General features: G+C 46.8%; 1 protein-coding gene across 2 annotated transcripts in view; it reads right to left on the bottom strand.

The window, feature by feature from the left end:
• CENPT (centromere protein T) overlaps positions 1 to 19,987 on the bottom strand; it is an 834,768-nt gene that overhangs the window by 204,364 nt on the left and 610,417 nt on the right. For both annotated transcript variants that reach the window (XM_069217597.1, XM_069217596.1), the window contains exon 15: positions 9,236 to 9,463. In XM_069217597.1, the coding sequence (XP_069073698.1) occupies positions 9,236 to 9,463 (228 nt within the window). The remainder of the gene's footprint in view (positions 1 to 9,235; positions 9,464 to 19,987) is intronic.

Genomic DNA, 19,987 nt, shown 5'->3' with positions numbered 1-19,987 from the left:
GACAAAGTTCAGGCAAATGTCAGGATACCCACTGAATTTGGACAAAACAAATTCTGTTGGTCAAAGCACTCCGATTTGAATACACAGGGTATTGAACAGAGAAAGATTTTTCATAAATGTATTGTATTACAATCAAGATAAACACATGCAACAGCTCAAAGTAGTGGATTGAATGTTGAAATTAATCCCAGACACTGGCGACTACGTTGCGCTGCACTCTATTTCATAATTTCTAGCATATTTGTGTCATTTTAGATTGGAACCAAATTAAAATGTTACTTATCTTTGGCAATGATCTTTCTGATGAATACTCTACCTACATATGTTTTTGGTGTTAGTTTTCAATTAATATAAAACAGTTGTTAGTACACAAACAATACCCCAACAATAGTGACTGTACCTACCTAGAACAGTTACACATTTTATAACTCCAGTATGACAGTTTTTTTTTGGCAAGTAACAGTAGACCCACTTGTATGAAAACTCACCAGGTGAAGACACGATATTCCATGGGGCTGAAGGTCTGATGTTCACTCTTAATCAGTCATTTGTGCCGAAGTGACCCCACCTGCAGCATCCTTCCCAGTGCCACAATCTGTGGATTGTACGCCCTCAAGCGTAGTGCTGCGCATTGTGCCATATATCCCTGGGCCTTGATTAGTGTGACATGAGCTTCAGGTATGTGGTTAACTGTTCACTGCATTAGGCCACAACATGAAGCCAGTCTATCGCTACAGCCGTTGGCCCCTGTTTCCATCTCAAAGCCAACCTGCGCCGAGCTAGCACCAGAAGAAGCAAAATCAGTTTTCTATTCTGAGGTGGGATGACCATATGCAAACCAGCAGTGCCATAAGCAGGTGGAGCTGGGGTGTTTTTCATAACTGCTACAGCTCTCAACACTGCCACCCAATAGCACTCTGTAGGAAAGTAGCATCTTTCTGGCATAGTTACCCCAACTTTTTGCATGGTGTCAGTGGGTTTAGACTGTAGAACTCTGGGATCCTGCTAACCCGGACCCCAGTATCAGTGCTCTCTCCAGCAAATGTAGTTGTAAGTTAAGTTTTACACCCCACAACTGACAGACTAGTTCACCAACGCAAGTCCCTAGTATATGGCAGTTAGGTACCCAAGGCATTGGTGCACCAGGTGTCCCCCATTGGCTTCAGCATGTATTGTACCATTCATGGGGGCCCATGCAAATTGTGACTACAGGCCTGACAATGCAGCCTGCTTGACATGGTGCATGCACCTTTCACTTCAGATAAAAGCTGTAAGTCACCCCGTAGGAAGGCCCCTTTAGCCCAAGGACAGGGTGCTTAGTTCTAAGTGTGAGGCACCCCTGCACTTGCAGAGGTCCAGGTGGTAGAGTCTCTCTTCTGCCTTGCAAGGATTTGGGGGTGTATAAAAAGTAGGCAAAGTGATGATTAGCCTACATGAAAGGGCGTGACCAATTTAGGCAAAAAAAGAGGACCAACTGAGAAGCACCATTTTGTCAGCATAGATAGAAAGGTAAGGCAGCTTAGATGATAAGGCTTGCTGCTCACACACACTGCGGGCAGATGCAATTGCCACAAGGAAGGCTATCTTCAAAGTGAGAAGCCTGAGAGGACAACTGTGAAGACGCTTAAAAGGAGCACACATCAGAAAGTTCAGAACCACATTCAGATCCGACGGGGCATAATGAATGGGGATGGAGGAAAAAGATGTATAAGACCCTCGAGGACTATGTACAATCGGAGAGTTAAGCAAAGAAGGTTGATCAGACAACAGTAAAAAAAAAAACAAGCATTTACAATGCAATGGGTCTTGCGTTTGCTCATGTTAGAGCTGATAGCGTTGTAAACTCCTAACCCGACTTTTCACCTATCGGGCAAAAGTGCATTTATGTACATAACCCGAAAAAGTGAAATTAACTATGTAAAGCGCTCTACTTCTGCCAAGTGAGATCGCGCTCGTAAATTAGAGAAAAAGAAGTCCACGAGCCCGATGGAAAACAGCGAGCCTCGCATGTTTTCTGTACTTGGTCGCTGCGCTCGAGGAGGGCTAGTCACCGGAAAAGGCATGATGTATGCATGCCTTCGACTTATGAAAGCAAGCAGATTTTATTAGGCAAGCCCACAAACCAATAAAAAACACTGACGTGAAGTTGACAGGGCTCCGAGCCCTTTTCTAAATACAAAAGTGTCTCGCTGCGATACGCGTGCGCGAGCGCATGCAACGCAGGCTCGACCCTAATAAAGCACAAGAAGCAGACAAATATCTTTTAAGCGTGCCCAGAGCAGAGCCCTGCTGGGCAATGGAAAGAATGAACAACAGGACCTCAGAGAGGGGCAGAAAGAGGGTCAAGAGACTTGTCTAGGCACCACGCCACAAATTTCTTCCAATGACAAGCATATACCATTTTGGTGGAAGGACGGCTGGCTGCTAAGATAATGTAACAGACTTTGGGAGGAAGGTCAAAGGCTGCCGCTCAATCACCATGCTAGATGGTGGCGAGTGGGCTGGTTCGGGTGCAGAACTCTCACCTGCTGCTGCAAAAGAACATCCTCCTGAAAGAGCAGTCTGATCGGAGGATCGTTGGACATGCTCAATAACTCGAGATACCAGACTCTTCATGCCCAGTCCGGAGCCACCAAGATAACTTGTGCCTGGTCATTCTTCATCTTCTTGAGAACTCTGGTCAGGAATGGCATGTGCGGCAAGGCATACCAGGAGGCCTGAACTCCACTCGAGACGAGAAGCGTCTCAGAGCGACTGCCCCCTTGGAAACTCAAACACGGAAAACTGCTAACACTGCCTTTTCTGCAAAAGTGAACAGATCTAACCAAGGCTCTCCCCACTGCTGAAATAGATCTTACCCTACCTCCAGATGGAGAAGTCATTCGTGATCCGCTAGATATTTTCGGTTTATTTAATCTGCTCTGGCATTCAGAGAGCCTGCCAGATATTGAACCATCAGGGATATGCTCTGCTGTTCCAGTAACGTCCAGAGGCACAGAGCTTCTTGACAAAGGGTCTGCGACCCACCCCACCCTGCTTGTTGCAGTACCACATAGCGGTGGTATTGTCTGTGAACACCAGCACCATCTTTCAATTGATAGAGGGAAGAAAGTCTTTTAAAGCCAGAGTGCACAGAGCTCCAGCATGTTGATGTGGAGTCCTGTTTCCTCCAGAGACCAGATGCCTATGATCTCCATGTCTCCCAGGTGGCCGCCCCATCTTAAGTATGATGCATCTGGCACTACTGTCAGATCTGGTTGGGGAAGATAGAGGGATCTGCCTCTGACCTGATCGCTGTTAATTAACCACCACTGCAGATCTTGTGTAGTTGCCTTTGAGATCTAGACTCTAGCTGAGAGATTCCTTTGATGCTGTGCCCACTGGAACTTCAGGTCACACTGCAGGGCCCACATATGTCATCTGGCATGTGTCACCAGCAAAATGCAGGAGACCATAAGGCCCACCAGCCCCAGAGTCAATCTCACCAAAATCCAGGAAAGAGGCTAAATCATTAGTATCCCAGCCTGAATATTCTGGACTAGCCGCTCAGGAGGATAGGCCAGAAACTGCACTGTGTCCAGAACAGCTCCGATGAAAGGGAGCATTTGAGAGAGAGTCGGGTGTGACTTTGGCACATTTATAGTGAGCAAATGCAGAAGTTCTGCTGTAGTCTGAAGGTGGGAGATGATAGCCTAGGGGGGAAACTCGCCTTCAACAGCCAGTCGTCGAGACTGGGAAGACTGAAACCCCTGATCTCGGGAGATGAGCTGCGACCACCGCCATCACCTTGGTGAACACCCGAGGGGTGCTGGTAAGGCCAAAGGGGACCACAGTGAACTGAAAGTGCTCTTGGCCTGCTGTGAACTGCAAGGGTCTGTGGTCAGGCAGAACAGTGATGTGAAAATAAGCATCCTGCAAGTCCAACGCTACCATCCAGTCCCCTGTGTCCAGGGTAGATAGAACCTGAGCCAAAGTGAGCATCTTGAACTTCTTCTTCAGGAAGAGATTGAGGGACCAAAGGTCAAGGGACAGCAGAGACCCCTGTCCTTTTCAGGGGACACAAAATAGCAGAAATAACAACCACATCCTACTTCTGGCATGGGAACATTCTCAATGGTTCATTTGGCCAAGAGAGCAGTAACTTCCTCGCAAAGAAGGGACAAATGATCCTCCGTCATCTGATCGTAGGATGATGGCATGGATGGAGGAGTAGTCTTGAAGGGGAGGGTTTAGCGCCCCTTCAGACTAATTGCAAAACCAGTGGAGCAGGTGATGGTGAATCCTGCCACCAATTGGCCCATGGTGGGAAAGAATCTGACTAGGAAGGTTTATAGTTTGCTACCGAGGAGGGGAGCTTTTGGAGGAAGGAGGGGATTTGGGAGGTGACGGCAGCTTGGGGGACGAGCAGCAGATGGACCAGTCCACTGATCACCTGACCTACGAGGTCAGTGGGTCCGGCACCCTAAACCACATGGAGACTGGGCAGCATGCACAGTGGCTGACCAGGAATGGGTGCATTTGGAGACCCCTTTCTTAGCCACAAAAGGGGCGAAAGGCAGACTGAGGAGGACAAGGGGCCGCTACGAGGCCCAAGGACCTGGCCATGGCCTGAGATTCCTTTAAGTGCTCAAGTGTTGAGACAGCCGTATCTCCGAAGAGATGGGTGCCCCGGAAGAGACAGACATCCTCAGCCAGGTATGGCACCTCAGGGACACTGTAGAAGAAACCGCTTTATCTAGTGAGTCGGTCGGGTCAAGTTCTGCAACGTATTTTGAACTTTGCACATCTCTTCTATCAACTACAGTCTTATAGAGTACACTCTGGCCTCTTCTAGGACCTGTGGCAGCACTTCCTGCATATCCTGCAACATATGGGAATAAAAGCCCAAAAAGGTATGCAGTGTTTATGGACCACAAAGCAAGGCTGGCGGAAGAAAACATCTTCTTCCCAAGAGAGTCCAACCTTTTGAATTCCCTGTCCGGGGGAGTGGAAGGGAAAGCGCCTTGGGAGATAAAGGCTTGGACCACCAAGCTCTCAAGGATGGGGGTTTTGAGTCACAAAACTTGGGTCCCCAGGTGCGGGGTGATGGCGGCAGCCAATTGTCCTGTGCACAGGAGACCCTGTGCTGGGGTTTGAAACAGGTAACCAGTAAGATGTCAGTGAGGGCATTGCTGAACGGTAGCAGGGGTTCTGAGGAGGAAGCTCCCGGTTGCTGCACCTCTATCAAGAGGTTAGTCTTGACGGCCACAGAGGGCAGTTGAAGGTCCAGGACCTCAGCTGTCCTCCTCACCACCATAACTTAAGAAGCTCTCTCCTCCACAGCCACTGTAGGGGGAGAAAGCATGCCAGTATCTGATGAAGTGTCCAGTCCACAGGCCTCACCCAGGTCTTAATGCCAGCCCATTTCTTCATGGGACTAGTATTCTAAAGGGTGCAGCGACCCCTCCCATTCATCCTCAAACTGTAGCCCATATGAAAAGGGCTTAGGATCCGAAGAAGGAGGCAAGCCTCCTGCTGGCACCAGAATCGGCATCCTACAACGCCCATTCGCTCCATGTGAAAGTCGGGAATTACAATGAATTCATAGGTAAGGAATCTGCAGAATTCAAAGGTAAGGAATCTGCAGCTAGAAGTCTCTATCAGATGAGGGAGGATAAAAGTGAGGAATAAAACGCACTAAGACACAAACAAATCCAGGTAACCCCATAACCTTCACCCATCAAACATCACTGCAGCACCCTGAAGGTAGATACATATACAATGAAAATTGTAACACTTGGCTCACATGTGTGAGTGTGTATATATATATATATATATATATATATATATATATTTGTGTGTGTTAGGTACCGATTAGACTAAGGTTTTAGGGGAAGTAGGGATGTGGTATGTAAAATGCATTGCGTTTTTCTGATATTCGTTCTGTTTTATATAAGGACTGTTGAGATTACCATAATGATTACCATGATTCTGATACACAAGACTTAAGTGCTAATAATACTTTATAAATAATCGTCTGCTGTAAAATATTAACTTGTGTCTCTGTTTCTCTGGCTCGATTGAGGATCATGTGCGTATACATTTCCCTTCAGACAAGAGCTTCTCTGGCAGGGTTTTCACACTCATAACACACTTAACCTGAAAGAGCTGAACTAGTCAGAGAACAGTGAGAAACCGGTCTATTCTACTTTTTCTCCAAAGGGGGTCCAATATGCAGTGACACTTGGGGCTGAGAAGATTTAAATGCTTGTGTCTCCCTAAAACTGGTAAGTTAACAACACCACAGTAAGTCCAAATAACAGCTGAAAGAAAATGGATTTAAGTACCTAGGGCAATGGTACATCAGGGTCCCCCTTGGGCTCCAGCATATTGTGCCGCCCATGCAAACTGGAACTACAGGCCTGCCATTGAAGCCTGTGTGAAATAGTGCATGCACCTTTCACTGCAGATATAAGGTTTACCTTTTATCATGGTCACTACACTCTGACCCTGTAAGTCACCCCTAAGGAAGGCCCCGCTGGCTAAGGGCAGGGTGCATGGTTCTAGGAGTGAGGGCACCCCTGCGTGAGAAAAGGTGCCCTTACAAAACCCAGACTTCATTTCCTGGGCTTTGTAAGTGCAGGGAAGCAATCTTAAGGTATGTAGTGGACAATGTGGACGAGTAGTCCAACTACATAATGGCTTCACCTAGCCATGCTTGGTATCAAACATATTGGAATCATGGAACTACCGCCACTCCATTGTTACTTGCATGATACCATGTACTCTTGGGGTTCCCTGGGGGATCTCACTCACGCCCCCCCAGGTCTGCCTGCAACAGCCTTGCAGGACCTGCATGCCAGCCCGTGCTGCTGCTGACCCCAGATATGGTTCTGCCATCCTGCTGCTTAGCCTAACTCGGGCAGGGGAAGGCAGCACAAAGGATTTCCTGTAGGACAGAGGCGTGATCACCTATCCCTTTAGAAATAGGTGTCTCTGGGTCAGGTGGGGGTGCCTATGCACGACAACAGACTGCATTGAAGGGCACACTTGGTGCCCTCCCTGCATAAATTGTTTTCAACAGTAAGGGAACCCCTGGTTCCTGCTCTGGCGTGAAACCACACAAGGGACAGGGAAATGACCACCCCCCTGTCCAGCTCCTCCCCTAGGGAGATGCACAGAGCTCTGCCTGATGGCCACTTGATTCTGCCATCTTGAAAGTAAGATGAGCAGAGGCCCCTGGGAGCATCTGAATGGCCAGTCCAGCTAGGTGATGTCCCTAAACCCCTCAGATAGGTGGGTCACTGCGACAAGAGTCTAATCCCCTTCCCTGGTTACTTACGGGCACCTCGGAGGGTAGGACCCTAAATTCATCTGTGGAACCGTCTGAAGTCTTCTGCAACCTGGACACCGGAACCGCTGCTGGAGTTCGCCAGGACCCAAGGCAAAGTTGCACTTAGGAGGAGGGCTCCTCCTACAACTTTGTTCCCGTGCACTGCAAGGACTCTGTGACACCCTGTGCTGTGCATCCTCCAGAGTTTCAAGGACTCTGCTGGCACATAAGAGGTAAGAAGGAATCCCCCTTGGAGTCGCTTCCCTGCATCTCTAGGCAACTCAACGATGATGACCGGTTGATGGATCTGGTGGTTTCCGGGACTCTTCCAGGTGCTCCGACACAGGAAGTGGTTCTGTGGCCCTCCAAAGGTCTGATCCGTTTTCTCTGCAACTTGGAAGTCTGTGGTCCCTCGCTGCAGATGCCTGGCTGGAACCCTTGTGCATGACGTCCGTTTGCTGTTACCAAGGCTTGTTGGCTCTTCAGTCCAAAGACCTCTTAGCTCCAAGATGCCCTGGCCCCCAGCACTCTTCAGTTCCAAGAACGCCGCCTACCTGCGACTCCCTTTGCCTGCTGCCAGAGGGTCGACTTGCGGGCTCCACCAATTCCTGCTGGCTCTCCTGCATGTTGAGGGATGGCCTTGACCTTCCTTTGCCAAGGCTTGTTGGTGGTCCTTCTGACCACTGACCCCTCTGCAACTCGACGACCAGAGTGGGACAGCTCGTAGACAACCCCAGGGGTCTTCCTGCATTGCCTGGACTCCACAGCTGCATTTCAATGTCCGCCGTCCAATAGAGAAGCATCTTAAGAAGGATGGGCATTGCCAACCTGCACCGCCTGGGCACCTCAGGGTGGTCTGTACTCTGTCCCCTCTCTCCTTAGGTCTTTTTTTATCAAGAAGACACTTTTGGGTTCCACCGACCTGTTCCACGGGTCACAACTGCAGCTGGACCGTCACCTCTTCTGGGTATCCACGGGTGGGGGTACTATCTAACTTCCCTTGCCCCAACGGGCATCCTCGGGGTCCACTGAGAAGGGAACTTCCAACCGCAACAGCTCACATTATCCTATGGGCATCTAGACTGGGGTTCTAACTCTGCACTCTGGCACCTGGCGAATCCTATCTACTTACCTTGAGGGTTCCTGTGCTTCCCCAGTTCTAAGAGTCCTTGGATAGTAGTTTGGGTTGGGAGTGATATCTGCATTCCATTTTTTTTTTTTGTATATGGTTTGCTAAACCCTCCCCCGCCCCCGCCCCCCCACACCGACACCCACACTCATTGGGGCACTGCTTTGGCTTGCCTTTTACTGGCTGTAATTTTGTGCAACAGTATCTCCGGTTAGGAGATATACTAAAGTTAGGTCGAGTGAATGTATTCTAATAAATATATTTTTGCAACACTAGTGTCAAATCTTTCTAGTGCGAACATCACTGACTGACCTATGGGGTATTTGCATTGGTTTTACACTCTCCTGGATAGGCCTTAGCTGCTCTCCATAGTTACCCACTGAGAGCTCTGATCATCTAGAACCTCTAATAATCTCACAAAGGGTTGCCTGGACTCCGTACACTGTGCCTCACCTATAGGTATACACCATATACTAAGACAGCCTCCTATATAGATCTCTTTACAAAAATATTTCTGCTTCTCGAGTGCACCACAATTAATTTCCTCCACACACCCCTGTATAGCAGAATATTTCTTTTATGGGAGACTTACTTTCCTGCAATTGTGAAAAGCACATTAAAAGACCAAGGTTAACAATGGGAGATTTAAATCCAGACATTTGATCCTAGTTAAAGTTGCAAAATGGTTGCCAAATGGATGCCAGAAATATAAATTACTCAGAGAAGCCAAGTGACCAAACAATAAAAACAAAAGTGAAATTAGGGACATACGTTACAACAAAATACAGTTGTACCTCTACTTAATGATTCTCCAACATTTGTCATGTGATCATCCTCTTCATCATCTGTGCAACCCCTGCTGTGCACTGGATGTGAGCTCTCTTTCACTTCGAGTGTGCTAGTTGCAGTCTGATTCCTTTCTTTGGTGGCACTTTTTTCACTTCGTTGGGAGGATACAGTGCCTGACTGTCGGCTTGTTTTTCTAGACACTGCATGGGCAGCAGGGGAAGAGACTAAAGAACCTGCATACAAATGGGATAATATAGAAGAGATTGTCTTACATCTTTCTTGCTTAAATTGTACACCAAAAAATTATTCTCACATGTATGCACAATTTTTCTAAAGTTAACTAACATTAACCTGTGGATACCGTGACAAACCTTTTGCACAACAAGTGATCTCATAGTATCAAAGAAAACCTCGGTTTTACTTTCCTTAATATTTTCCACCTCATCTAGAACTCATCTAAAGGTGTGAAGAGCACCTGGTGTACATGGAAAAGAAAAACATTTTGCCACAATGCCCTTCTGAATATTTAATACTCCTCCCAGCTGACAAAGTTGAGGCGGATAACGACAAAGGTACAGAATGCGCTCAAAACATATCATGCTGCTACAAGGAGACATTCAACACACAGGCAGGAACTCTAAACTCAAGACTGATGCTGTTTACACTGTGAATGTGAGCTCAAGCAGCTTACACAGTAGAGGACAGCCATGGTATGTGGTGGAGCCACCATGTTTGTGAACCCCTAGTCAATTAGGCCATGTACTGCATATCCTCGATGCCTAAAATGTTTAAGATCTTCATCAACATTACCAGAGACCTCCCAACTTTATCATGTTGGCCTGCTGAAACCTGGTGACTGACCAGCTGCCCGATCAATGGCTTAGCTTTCTAGACATTAAAGGGAAATTTAGTTGTCAGAGAACCTGCACAAAAAGACAATAATACAGACATAAATGTCAGTAAACCTTTCTATGTGCATTATGAACAAAACAAAACATATTTGCAATATTCTGAATAAGGCAAATCAACATAAATATTGGTTCTGGGACATAAACTAGGTCTGTGGAGGGTTCTATCTCAGAATCCCTGGAAGGCCAAAATTTACAAGTGACTTTGCTTAACATTTCTATCCATGCCATACTTGTTGTGAAGCTGGGTACAGTACTGAGCAGACAGAAAACAAAGATCTGTTTGTACAATCACTGCATCATCCACCGTATAAAGACTGATCATTCTCCTCAGTGTACAAAACAACAAAATGAACAGAACCTTTAGACTGTGCATCGTTTTGCAACAAAAGATGGACCTACAAACTGGAGAAATGTGGTACACCCTATGCGATCAGGCAGCTAACCCAACCATGCACAGTCTTGGCACTTGATGACTTACCTCAAGTTTTTTAAACCTTACAGTTTTTTTAAAAAACTGAGCCCATGAGAACATGCCCTTTTGAGAATCTTCAATATTTTATAATAGTCAAAAGAAGTACGTGAGTTAATTGTGTAGACTAAATACCATCACCCATCAGGGCAATGATTTTAAAATCAATGCTGCAGTGACCTTATACATTTCTAGACAACAAGTGTTTTTATTTATTTCACATTTTTATGTAGCATGGCTCTACATGGTTTAAGGAAAAAAAATACCCAAGATAACCTTGACATTGGAGATTATTCCAGCAAGTATATGAAATTAAGGACTTCTTATGGGGAAAGAAGAATAAGTTACATACTTTCGGTAAAGCTCTTTTTGGTTGGTACTTTATCTAACCAGAGATTACTCACCTTTAGAATATTTCCCAGACTGTACAAGGATGTTTTCATATTCGTGCTCCTGTCTTAGGACTCTTATCTTGGGGGTAGGACTGCTTCATTTAGGACTGCAGAACCAGAGTGTGGGTGACTTAGTCGGTCCCCACCAACTGGAAGCTGCCAGCCTGACTCTCGGCTAGTTAGCAGCACTTTCCCCAAACCTATAAAGTAAAGGTAATTTGTGGCAGCCTAAAAACATGACACGCTGACTCCTTAGGGAAGTCGTAGTAGACACATCATACCCTTTTCTCCCATTTGAACAAAGTCTCACACATGGTACGGCAGACAGCGAGGCAGGTTGAGTTTCAATATATTTATGATAAAAAGCGTGAGATGAGATTATTAGGCAGATGAAACATATTACAGTGACGATTGTGACTCTTACAATAAAAAATATAAACAATCACACCATCCTGATTTATTAAAAAATCCTCTGAATTCTACCTACATCTTGATGTATAAACCTGAAAGCACAGTGGTGTTAGCCCTTCTGCCTGTTCTGGTCTATGGGAAGAGCACCAACCCCATACCTGAAAGACGGACAAGGGTCTGCCTATTGTCTGCTGGCAATCCTCTTGCGAGGCTGGAAAGACAAGGCCAGGATCAACTAAGCTGTCAACAAAATGGTGCACACCCTCAGACGGTCATGGCTGTAATGCCCTCTACCCTCCTTAAGCTCATGTGGTGTTTATGTAACAAAACAAGTTGTGTTCTAAGAAGAGGTCTGAGGCGACAATATGTCTATTGTTTGGGGGCTGACATTAACTCTTGGAGTGACAATACTAGGTAAACTATTGTGTACAAAACATGACAGCCTTGAGCAGGGCACAGAGTGAAAAGCGTGCAAAGGACTGATAAATGTAAAACACAAACAAATATGCCTTCTCAGAAAGGCAGTTGATAAAATATAAAACAACCTGAAAAGCGGGCTGTGCTAAAATATAATAAATTAATAAAACAATCAAAATGTGTGTGCATGTTAAAGGTGCAGGCAATGAGCCTAGAGCTAAAATAAGGATACCCAATCTAGGTGCTAAAGGGAACCCACAACACCTTCCTATGCAGCTAGGTGGCATTTGAAGCCCCCTTTTGTACTTATTTTATCCTACAAGTAATGGAGCGGATCCACATATAAGCACCAAGCCTGCGCGCCTATATCAGTTACTAGCTTGATTCTTGCCACACTCTCAGATGCAGACCACCAAAAAACAATCAGAATTACTAATGTGCAGATCATGAATTTGGAAACTTTTTAGCTACCAAAAGGAGACCAACTCCACTGAACGGGGAGGTGGAGCAGTAGTAAGGAATCTTCAGTTAGACTATCCACCAGAAAGAGTGATACTGAAGTTAGGTAAGTTGTTCTTCTGATGGAATACCTATGACCACAGATTCCTCACCTTGAGGCTCAATACTTAAGCACTACCTCCTGAAGATGGTGGGTCTCTGGAGTAGGCTCAGACCAAACAGTCCTGGAGGACCAAACGGGCGGAATGCTCTTCCTGTCAGACTCTTTCAACGTGCACTGACACCCAAGTCACAGACTGGGAGATTTCAAGAAAGGCACTTCATGTGTTGTGGCAGTAGTCTTTGCCCTGGTGAAAGCAGCCTGCAGCCCTTCTGGAGGCTGCTTCTTGGCCAATGCGTAGCTGGTATAATGCAGAGCACTATCCATTGTGACCTGTTATTTCTACATTGCCTTGCCTTTCTTCGCTCCAGGGAATCCAATAAAGAGCTGACCGTCCACCGGATAATATTTAGTGCACTCACGATATAAACTCAGAGCTCTCTTAGGATACCATCACTGGAGTTCCTCCTCCTCTTTTGCAGGAGCACAGAACTTTGAGAGAGTCACGGACTGTGCAATGTGAAATAAAGTGACAACTTTTTGCCTAGAAGACCTACCTGATTCTCAATACCAGCTTATCTGGAAAAAGGTGATAAAAACCAGCTTCACAGTTACAGCCTGGAGTTCACTCATGAAATGAGCTGCCTTCATCACATTGAGAACAGTCCTGGCACCTTGATATACCCCAGTAAATAAACTAATGTCCAGAGAGTTTCATTTTCGATTTGTACATTTTTTTATCATTAGAGCAGTAATTTAGCTTGGGTAGAAACTGCTAATCTGGGCCAATTGTTTCTGGAAAACATTTTTAAAAATGGTGGATGTGTTACAGTGATGATATAATATTTCCGGAACCATGAGACCTGCATACCTCATTTTGGTGTTGAACACAGGTTTTGGGGGGTCAAGCAGTCTTATGGAGACAGAAAATAACACCTTAGAGCAACCCTTCTGTGCCTTTTCAAAATGGTGGCTCTATAATGATGTGTTTTAGCCATCCTTTTGGTAATTTATTTTAATATTGTTTTTGTTTCATGTTTTTCGTTGATTCAAATTTGAAAACATGAGCGAGGCAGGTGGTAGCAGAGGAACTTTACCTCCTGACAGTGTTGCCAACTAAAAAATCTGAGGACTCCTTCAACAAAGAAAAATGTGCCATATGCCAAACTAATCCGAAAGAAAAGCTTAAAACAACTGCAGCTGGACAGAAGAAAGTTCCAGATGCTGCAGAAATACCGTGAGACAAAGTTCACAAGAGTTTGAAACTGATGGGTGAAGCGGATCAAATATATTATAAATGTAACAAGTGCTACAAGTTGTACACAATGGAAAAGAGCCTGGAAAAAATAGTCAAAAAATAGCAGAAACCAGTGAATAACAACAAGAATCCAAGTCTTCTGAGAAAGCGATGACAACCAAAATGAAGGCCCATTCACTTGCAAGATCGATGGCTACCACTCGTATTCCCCCCAACAACTGATCAAAAAGCTGAGGATCTTCAATGTGTTACTTGTGGTTTTGCCAGAACAAGGGCCAAAGGGACTGACGAAAAAGCAAAGTACAGAATATGTCAGTCTCAAAGAACAAACATGTTTTAATCTGCAGTTAATTTCTTCCAAGATAAAGTTTTCAGCGGAGTAGTTGATCTAAACAGCTAGGTGAATGCATTTCAGCAGATTTCAATTCCCACTCAAACTACATGCGTGCATACATTCAAAAATATGAATGTACAAAGAGCTACCAGCAGCAACCTAACTGGCAGCCTTCAGTTAAGTTTGCACTCTTTGAAAAAGCAAATTAAGTTTTAAAGCCACTCGAGTGCTGGCTACGGTTTCACACTCAGTGAGATCAGGGAAACAATGGTCAACATTGATACAACTGTACTGATCCATAATAATGAAATTAAGATTGTTTCTGGTGAGAATGTACAATGACAGTATTGTTTTTTTTGTCAGTCTAACAAAAAGAAAGAGCCACATATGGTGTTCTCAGCTGATCTGACTACTAGATTTCTTGCAGCCAAAATAAGGTCACATGATGCAGTAAAATCAGAAGGAACCATTTTAAGAAATGTCCTTTAAGATCTACATTTTGGACTTAATGAACAAGTTGCTTCCCTTCGATAACAAATTATCTGGGAGAGACATATTCTAGTTGCAGATTCCTTACCTTAGAAATTCCCCCAGGCGTCATTCTGAATCCCAAGATTTTTCTTGAAAAGTATCTCTGCGCACCATCAGGTGGCGTCAGTCCACACCATGTTCGTCATAGTAGCCAGATGGGATGTTGCAGGCAGTATAGAGGTGCCACCCCGGCATGATGATGTCTGTTTCTTTTTACAACTTTCCACGCCAGAAGCATGAAGCCACAAAGAACATTGACCCTGGTGTTCCACAACTAGGGCCATTAAAGGGAAGCCCCTATCAGTAGAAGTCAGTTCACTGAGCAGGGAGGATGGGTGGGTCAGTAAGGAATCTGCAACTAGAGTATGCCTCTTCCAGATCATTTGTTACCAAAGGTAAGCAGTTTGTTAATCTGACAGAGAATTCTAGTTGCAGATTCCTTACCTTAGAATACATACCCAAGCAATACCATCCCTGGAGGTGAGTCTGTGAACTAAGATCATACTAGGAAGTACTGCAGGACATAACAGCCAAAATCCCTGTTCCCTTCAGACTTGAAAGTCCAGGCAGTAGTGTTTGGTGAACGTGTGCAAGGACACCCACGTTGTTGCATGGCAGATGTCCACGGCTCGAACTCAGTATGCTAACGCAGTGGTTGCAGCTATTGCTCTCGTGGTGAGAGCAAGCCAACCCTCCGGGGGTTTATTCTTAACCAATGCGTAGCACATTTTTATGCAGGGAACGACCCATCTGAAGATGGTTCTCTTCTGCATGCCAGACCTTTCTTTGCACCCACACACCCAACAAAGTCTTGATCATCCACCCAGAACTTTTTGGTATGATCATGATAGAATGCCAACACTCTTTTTGGGTCCAGGCAGTGGAGTCTCTCCTCTTCCTCAGAAGGATGCAAGGGGTGCATAAAAAGTAAGCAAGGGGATGGACTGGCCTACATGGAAGGGCGTAAACACTTTCAGAAGAAGGGAGGCCTGTGTGCAAAGCACCACTTTCTCAGAGTAAATGGTAAGACACAGTGACTTAGATGACAATGCCTGCAAGCGCACTGACCCTGTGGGCAGATGTAACAGCCACCAGGAATTGTAAAGTTGCTCAAAAGGAGCACACATAAGGAATGTCAGAACCATAATCAAGTCCCACTGGGGCATGATGAAAGGTGAAGGAGGGAACAAGTGGGTAAGACCTTTAAGGAACCGGCGGGAAAGTAGTATCTTTCTGGCATAGTTACTCCCACTTTTTGCCTGGTGTCTGTATGTTTAGACTGTAGTACACCGGAATCCAGCTAACCAGGACCTTAGTGTCAGTGTTCTCTCCCCTAAATTTTAGTTGCATGGTAACTTTTACACCCCATAATTGGCACACTGGTACACTAATGAAATGACCTAGAATATGGTAATATGGTACCAAGGGTATTGGTACCCCACAGGTCCCCCATGGGTTGCAGCATGTATTGTGCCACCCATGGGGCCCTTGCAAACTGACTACAGGCCTGCTATAGCAGCCTGTTTGAAATGGTGCCTGCACCTTTAACTCCAGATATAAGGTTAGCCTTATATCTTGGTCAGTGCACTCTGACCCTGTAAGTCACCCCTATGTTAGGCCCTTCAGCCCAAAGGGAAGGTGCATAGGTCTAAGTGTGAGGACACCCCTGCATGAGCTGAGTTACCCTTACAAGCCCCAGACTCAATTACCTGGGCTTCGTAAATAAGGTATGGAGAGGACACTGGTCAACACGGGCTGTTCAACAACATAATGGCTTCACTGAACCTAGGCTTGTCTGGTATCAAACATGTTCGAGTCATGCAACTACACAGATTCCAGTGTCACTTGCATGATACCATGTACCCTTGGGGTTTCCTAGGGGATCTGCCAAAGTCTGCCTGTACAGCCTTGCAAGGCCTGCATGCCAGCTCGTGCGACTGCCGACCCCAGACACTGTTCTGCCATCCTGCTGCTAAACCTAACTCGGGCAGGGGAAGGCAGAACAAAAGATTTCCTGTAAGACAGAGGTATGACCACTTTTCTTTAGAAATCAATGTCCCTGGGTTGGGGTGGGGGTGCCTCTGAGCGCCACCAGACTACATTGAAGGGCACATTTGGTGCCCTCCTTACATAAACCGTTTGCACCAGTGCCGGAACCCGCCGTTCCTATTCTGGCAAAAACTACATAAAGAAAAAGGGGAGTAACCACCCCCCTGTCCATCTCCTACCTTAGGGAGGTGCACAGAGCTCTACCAGGTGGCCTGGAAATAAGATGAGCAGAGGCCCCTGGGAGCATCTGACCGGTTAGTCCAGCTGGGTGATGTCCCTGACACCCTCGGATAAGTGGGTCACTGCAGAAGTGACCAACCCCCTTCCTGGGTTACCTAAGAGCTACCCTGAGGGTGGGACACTGGATTTGTGTGCAAGACTTCAGGAACTGTCTGCAAGTCTCCCCTGCAAGACAATTCTGCAACCTGGACACCGGAATCACTGCTGTTCTTTGCTGGAACCAGAAGCAAGACTGTGGCCAGTAGGTGGGCTCCTACTGCAACTTTGTTTCCAAGTTCTGCAAAGACTTCTGTAATCCCGTGACCGTGCATCCTTCAGAGTCGCTGGGACTCTGCCTGTACTTAGGAAAGCAAGAAGGAATCTCCCTTGGAGTGAAGGAGTCCGTCTCCTACATCTGGAGGCACCTCAAAGGTGACAGCCGGCTGTGGATCCTGCTGTCCCACTAACTCTTCAAGACTACAACACAGATGGTGGTTCTGTGGCTTTCCAGAGGTCTGAGCTATCTTCCTTGCAACTGGGAAGCCTATGGTCCATCACTGGAGCCACTTGGCTCGAGTCCCTGTGCACCGCGTCTGCTTATTGTTGCCAATGCCTATTGGTTTTCCAGTCTGAAGACCTCCTAAGCTTCAAGAAGCCCCAGCCTTCAGCACTCTCCAGCTCCAACAACAGCGTCCTCTTTGCAACTCCAGCACGTGGGCATCCCTCTTTCTTGTACTATTAAGGCCTCTCAGTAACTCCTTGTGTCCGCTGCCAAAGGTCCTGCTAGGGCTTCTACCGAATCCTTCTGGCTCTCCTGCGTGCTGATGGCTGGCCCTGACATACCTGCAGGTTGGGTCACCTGCACCTTGCTGGTCTCCACAAATCCTGCACCCCCCCCATGCAACGCTTCCCTGCATTCGCGAAGGCTTGCTAGAGGTTCCACTGAGCCCCTCTACAACTCGATGACCGGTGTGGGGTAGCTCGTTGACAACTGCTAGGATCTTCCTGCATCACCTGGACTCTATAGCTGCACTTCTTAGTCCACCCTCCTACAGGAAAGCACCACCAAAAAGGGTGGTCATTGCCCTCCTGCACAAACTGGGCATCTCTGGGTGGTCTGGACTCTGTCCCTTCTTTCCTTAGGTCCTCTTCTTCTGGAATCCACGTCTGGGTTCTATCGACCTGGTCCACAGGTCACAACAGCAGCTGGACAACCAAGGTCGCTCTGGACTTCAACGGGAGGTTCCGACACAACTTCACTCCTATGAACCTGGGCTTCCAGGTGTAGGTTCTCCACTGTTTTGGGTATCCACAGGTGGGGGCACGATCCAACCTCCCTTGTCCCAACGCGTTTCCTCAGGGCCCTCTAGGAAGGGTCCTAAAAGGCGAAAACTCCAACCAAGACTTTCCCGAGATTTCTACTCTGCACATGGGTGCCTGGGGAATCCTACCTTACCTTTGGGGTTTTAATACTTTCCCAGTCCGAAGGGTCCTTGGGTGGTAGTGTGGGTTGGGAGTGATTTTCGCATTAAATTTTTTTAGTATATGGTTTGGAACATAGAGGCCCATGTTTTTTATGCCTTTACTTACCTGTTGCTATGTGAATGTTTGTATGTCCATATCTCCAGTTAGGAGATGTACCAAAGTTAGTTTTAGTGTGTGTGTTACAGTGGTTTTGGGGCAGAAACCACTAGGCGCCGGGGATTTTTTTTTGCTCCAATTTCAAGAGAAGCGACCCCTTAAGGCAAGGGTCGCTCCCCTGGGGGGGGGGGGGTCAAATGTATTTTACGCCATTTCTGCACCCCGTGGGGGCAGATCGGCCTATTTATATTAGGCCGATCTGCCCCTGGGGCGGCAGAAACCACTTAGGCACCAGGGATTGGTGTGTGTGTATGTGTGTATTTTTGTTTGGGGGACTGCCCCTTGGGCAAGGGTCTCTCCCCATGGGGGCACATTACTGTTGGCCATATCTGCCCCCCCCCCCCTTGTGGGCAGATCGACCTATTTTTGGAAAGCCCATCTGCCCCGAAGAGGGGCAGAAAGCCCACCAGAGTCCAGGGAAGATTTTGTTTTCAAAATAAGAGGGTGGGGGGTATGGCCATACCCCCACTCCAAAAGAATGGGGTAAAAGTTGTTCTGCCCACCATTTTCATAAATGCATATTTCTGTGGCAGAAAGTTCTGGAATCTGAGAGGAGCCACAAATTTCCTTCCACCCAGCGTTCCCCCACGTCTCCCGATAAAAATGATACCTCACTTGTGTGGGTAGGCCTAGAGCCCGCGACAGGAAACGCCCCAAAGCGCAACGTGGACACAGCCAGATTTTTAAAGGAAAACAGAGGTGTTTTTTGCAAAGTGCCTACCTGTAGATTTTGGCCTGTAGCTCAGCCGCCACCTAGGGAAACCTACCAAACCTGTGCATTTCTGAAAACTAGAGACCTAGGGGAATCCAAGATGGGGTGACTTGTGTGGCTCGGACCAGGTTCTGTTACCCAGAATCCTATGCAAACCTCAAAATTTGGCTAAAAAAACACATGTTCCTCACATTTCTGTGGCAGAAAGTTCTGGAATCTGAGAGGAGCCACAAATTTCCTTCCACCCAGCGTTGCCCCACGTCTCCCGATAAAAATGATACCTCACTTGTGTGGGTAGGCCTAGCGCCCGCGACAGGAAACGCCCCAAAGCGCAACGTAGACACAGCCAAATTTTTTAAGGAAAACAGAGGTGTTTTTTGCAAAGTGCCTACCTGTAGATTTTGGCCTGTAGCTCAGCCGCCACCTAGGGAAACCTACCAAACCTGTGCATTTCTGAAAACTAGAGACCTAGGGGAATCCAAGATGGGGTGACTTGTGTGGCTCGGAGCAGGTTCTGTTACCCAGAATCCTTTGCAAACCTCAAAATTGGCTAAAAAACATATGTTCCTCACATTTCTGTGGCAGAAAGTTCTGGAATCTGAGAGGAGCCACAAATTTCCTTCCACCCAGCGTTCCCCCACGTCTCCCGATAAAAATGATACCTCACTTGTGTGGGTAGGCCTAGCGCTCGCGACAGGAAACGGCACCAAAAAACAAATCCCCGGTGCCTAGTGGTTTCTGCCCCCTTGGGGGCAGATTGACATAAAATCGACCAATCTGCCCCCAAGGGGGGCAGAAATGGTCTAAACACAGTTTGCCCCCCAGGGGAGCGACCCTTGTCTGATGGGTCGCTC

The sequence above is a fragment of the Pleurodeles waltl genome, chromosome 12, assembly GCF_031143425.1.
Source record: "Pleurodeles waltl isolate 20211129_DDA chromosome 12, aPleWal1.hap1.20221129, whole genome shotgun sequence".
Lineage (NCBI taxonomy): Eukaryota > Metazoa > Chordata > Amphibia > Caudata > Salamandridae > Pleurodeles > Pleurodeles waltl.
Note: the sequence above shows the minus strand (reverse complement) of the source record. Positions and strands in the feature narration are given on the sequence as shown.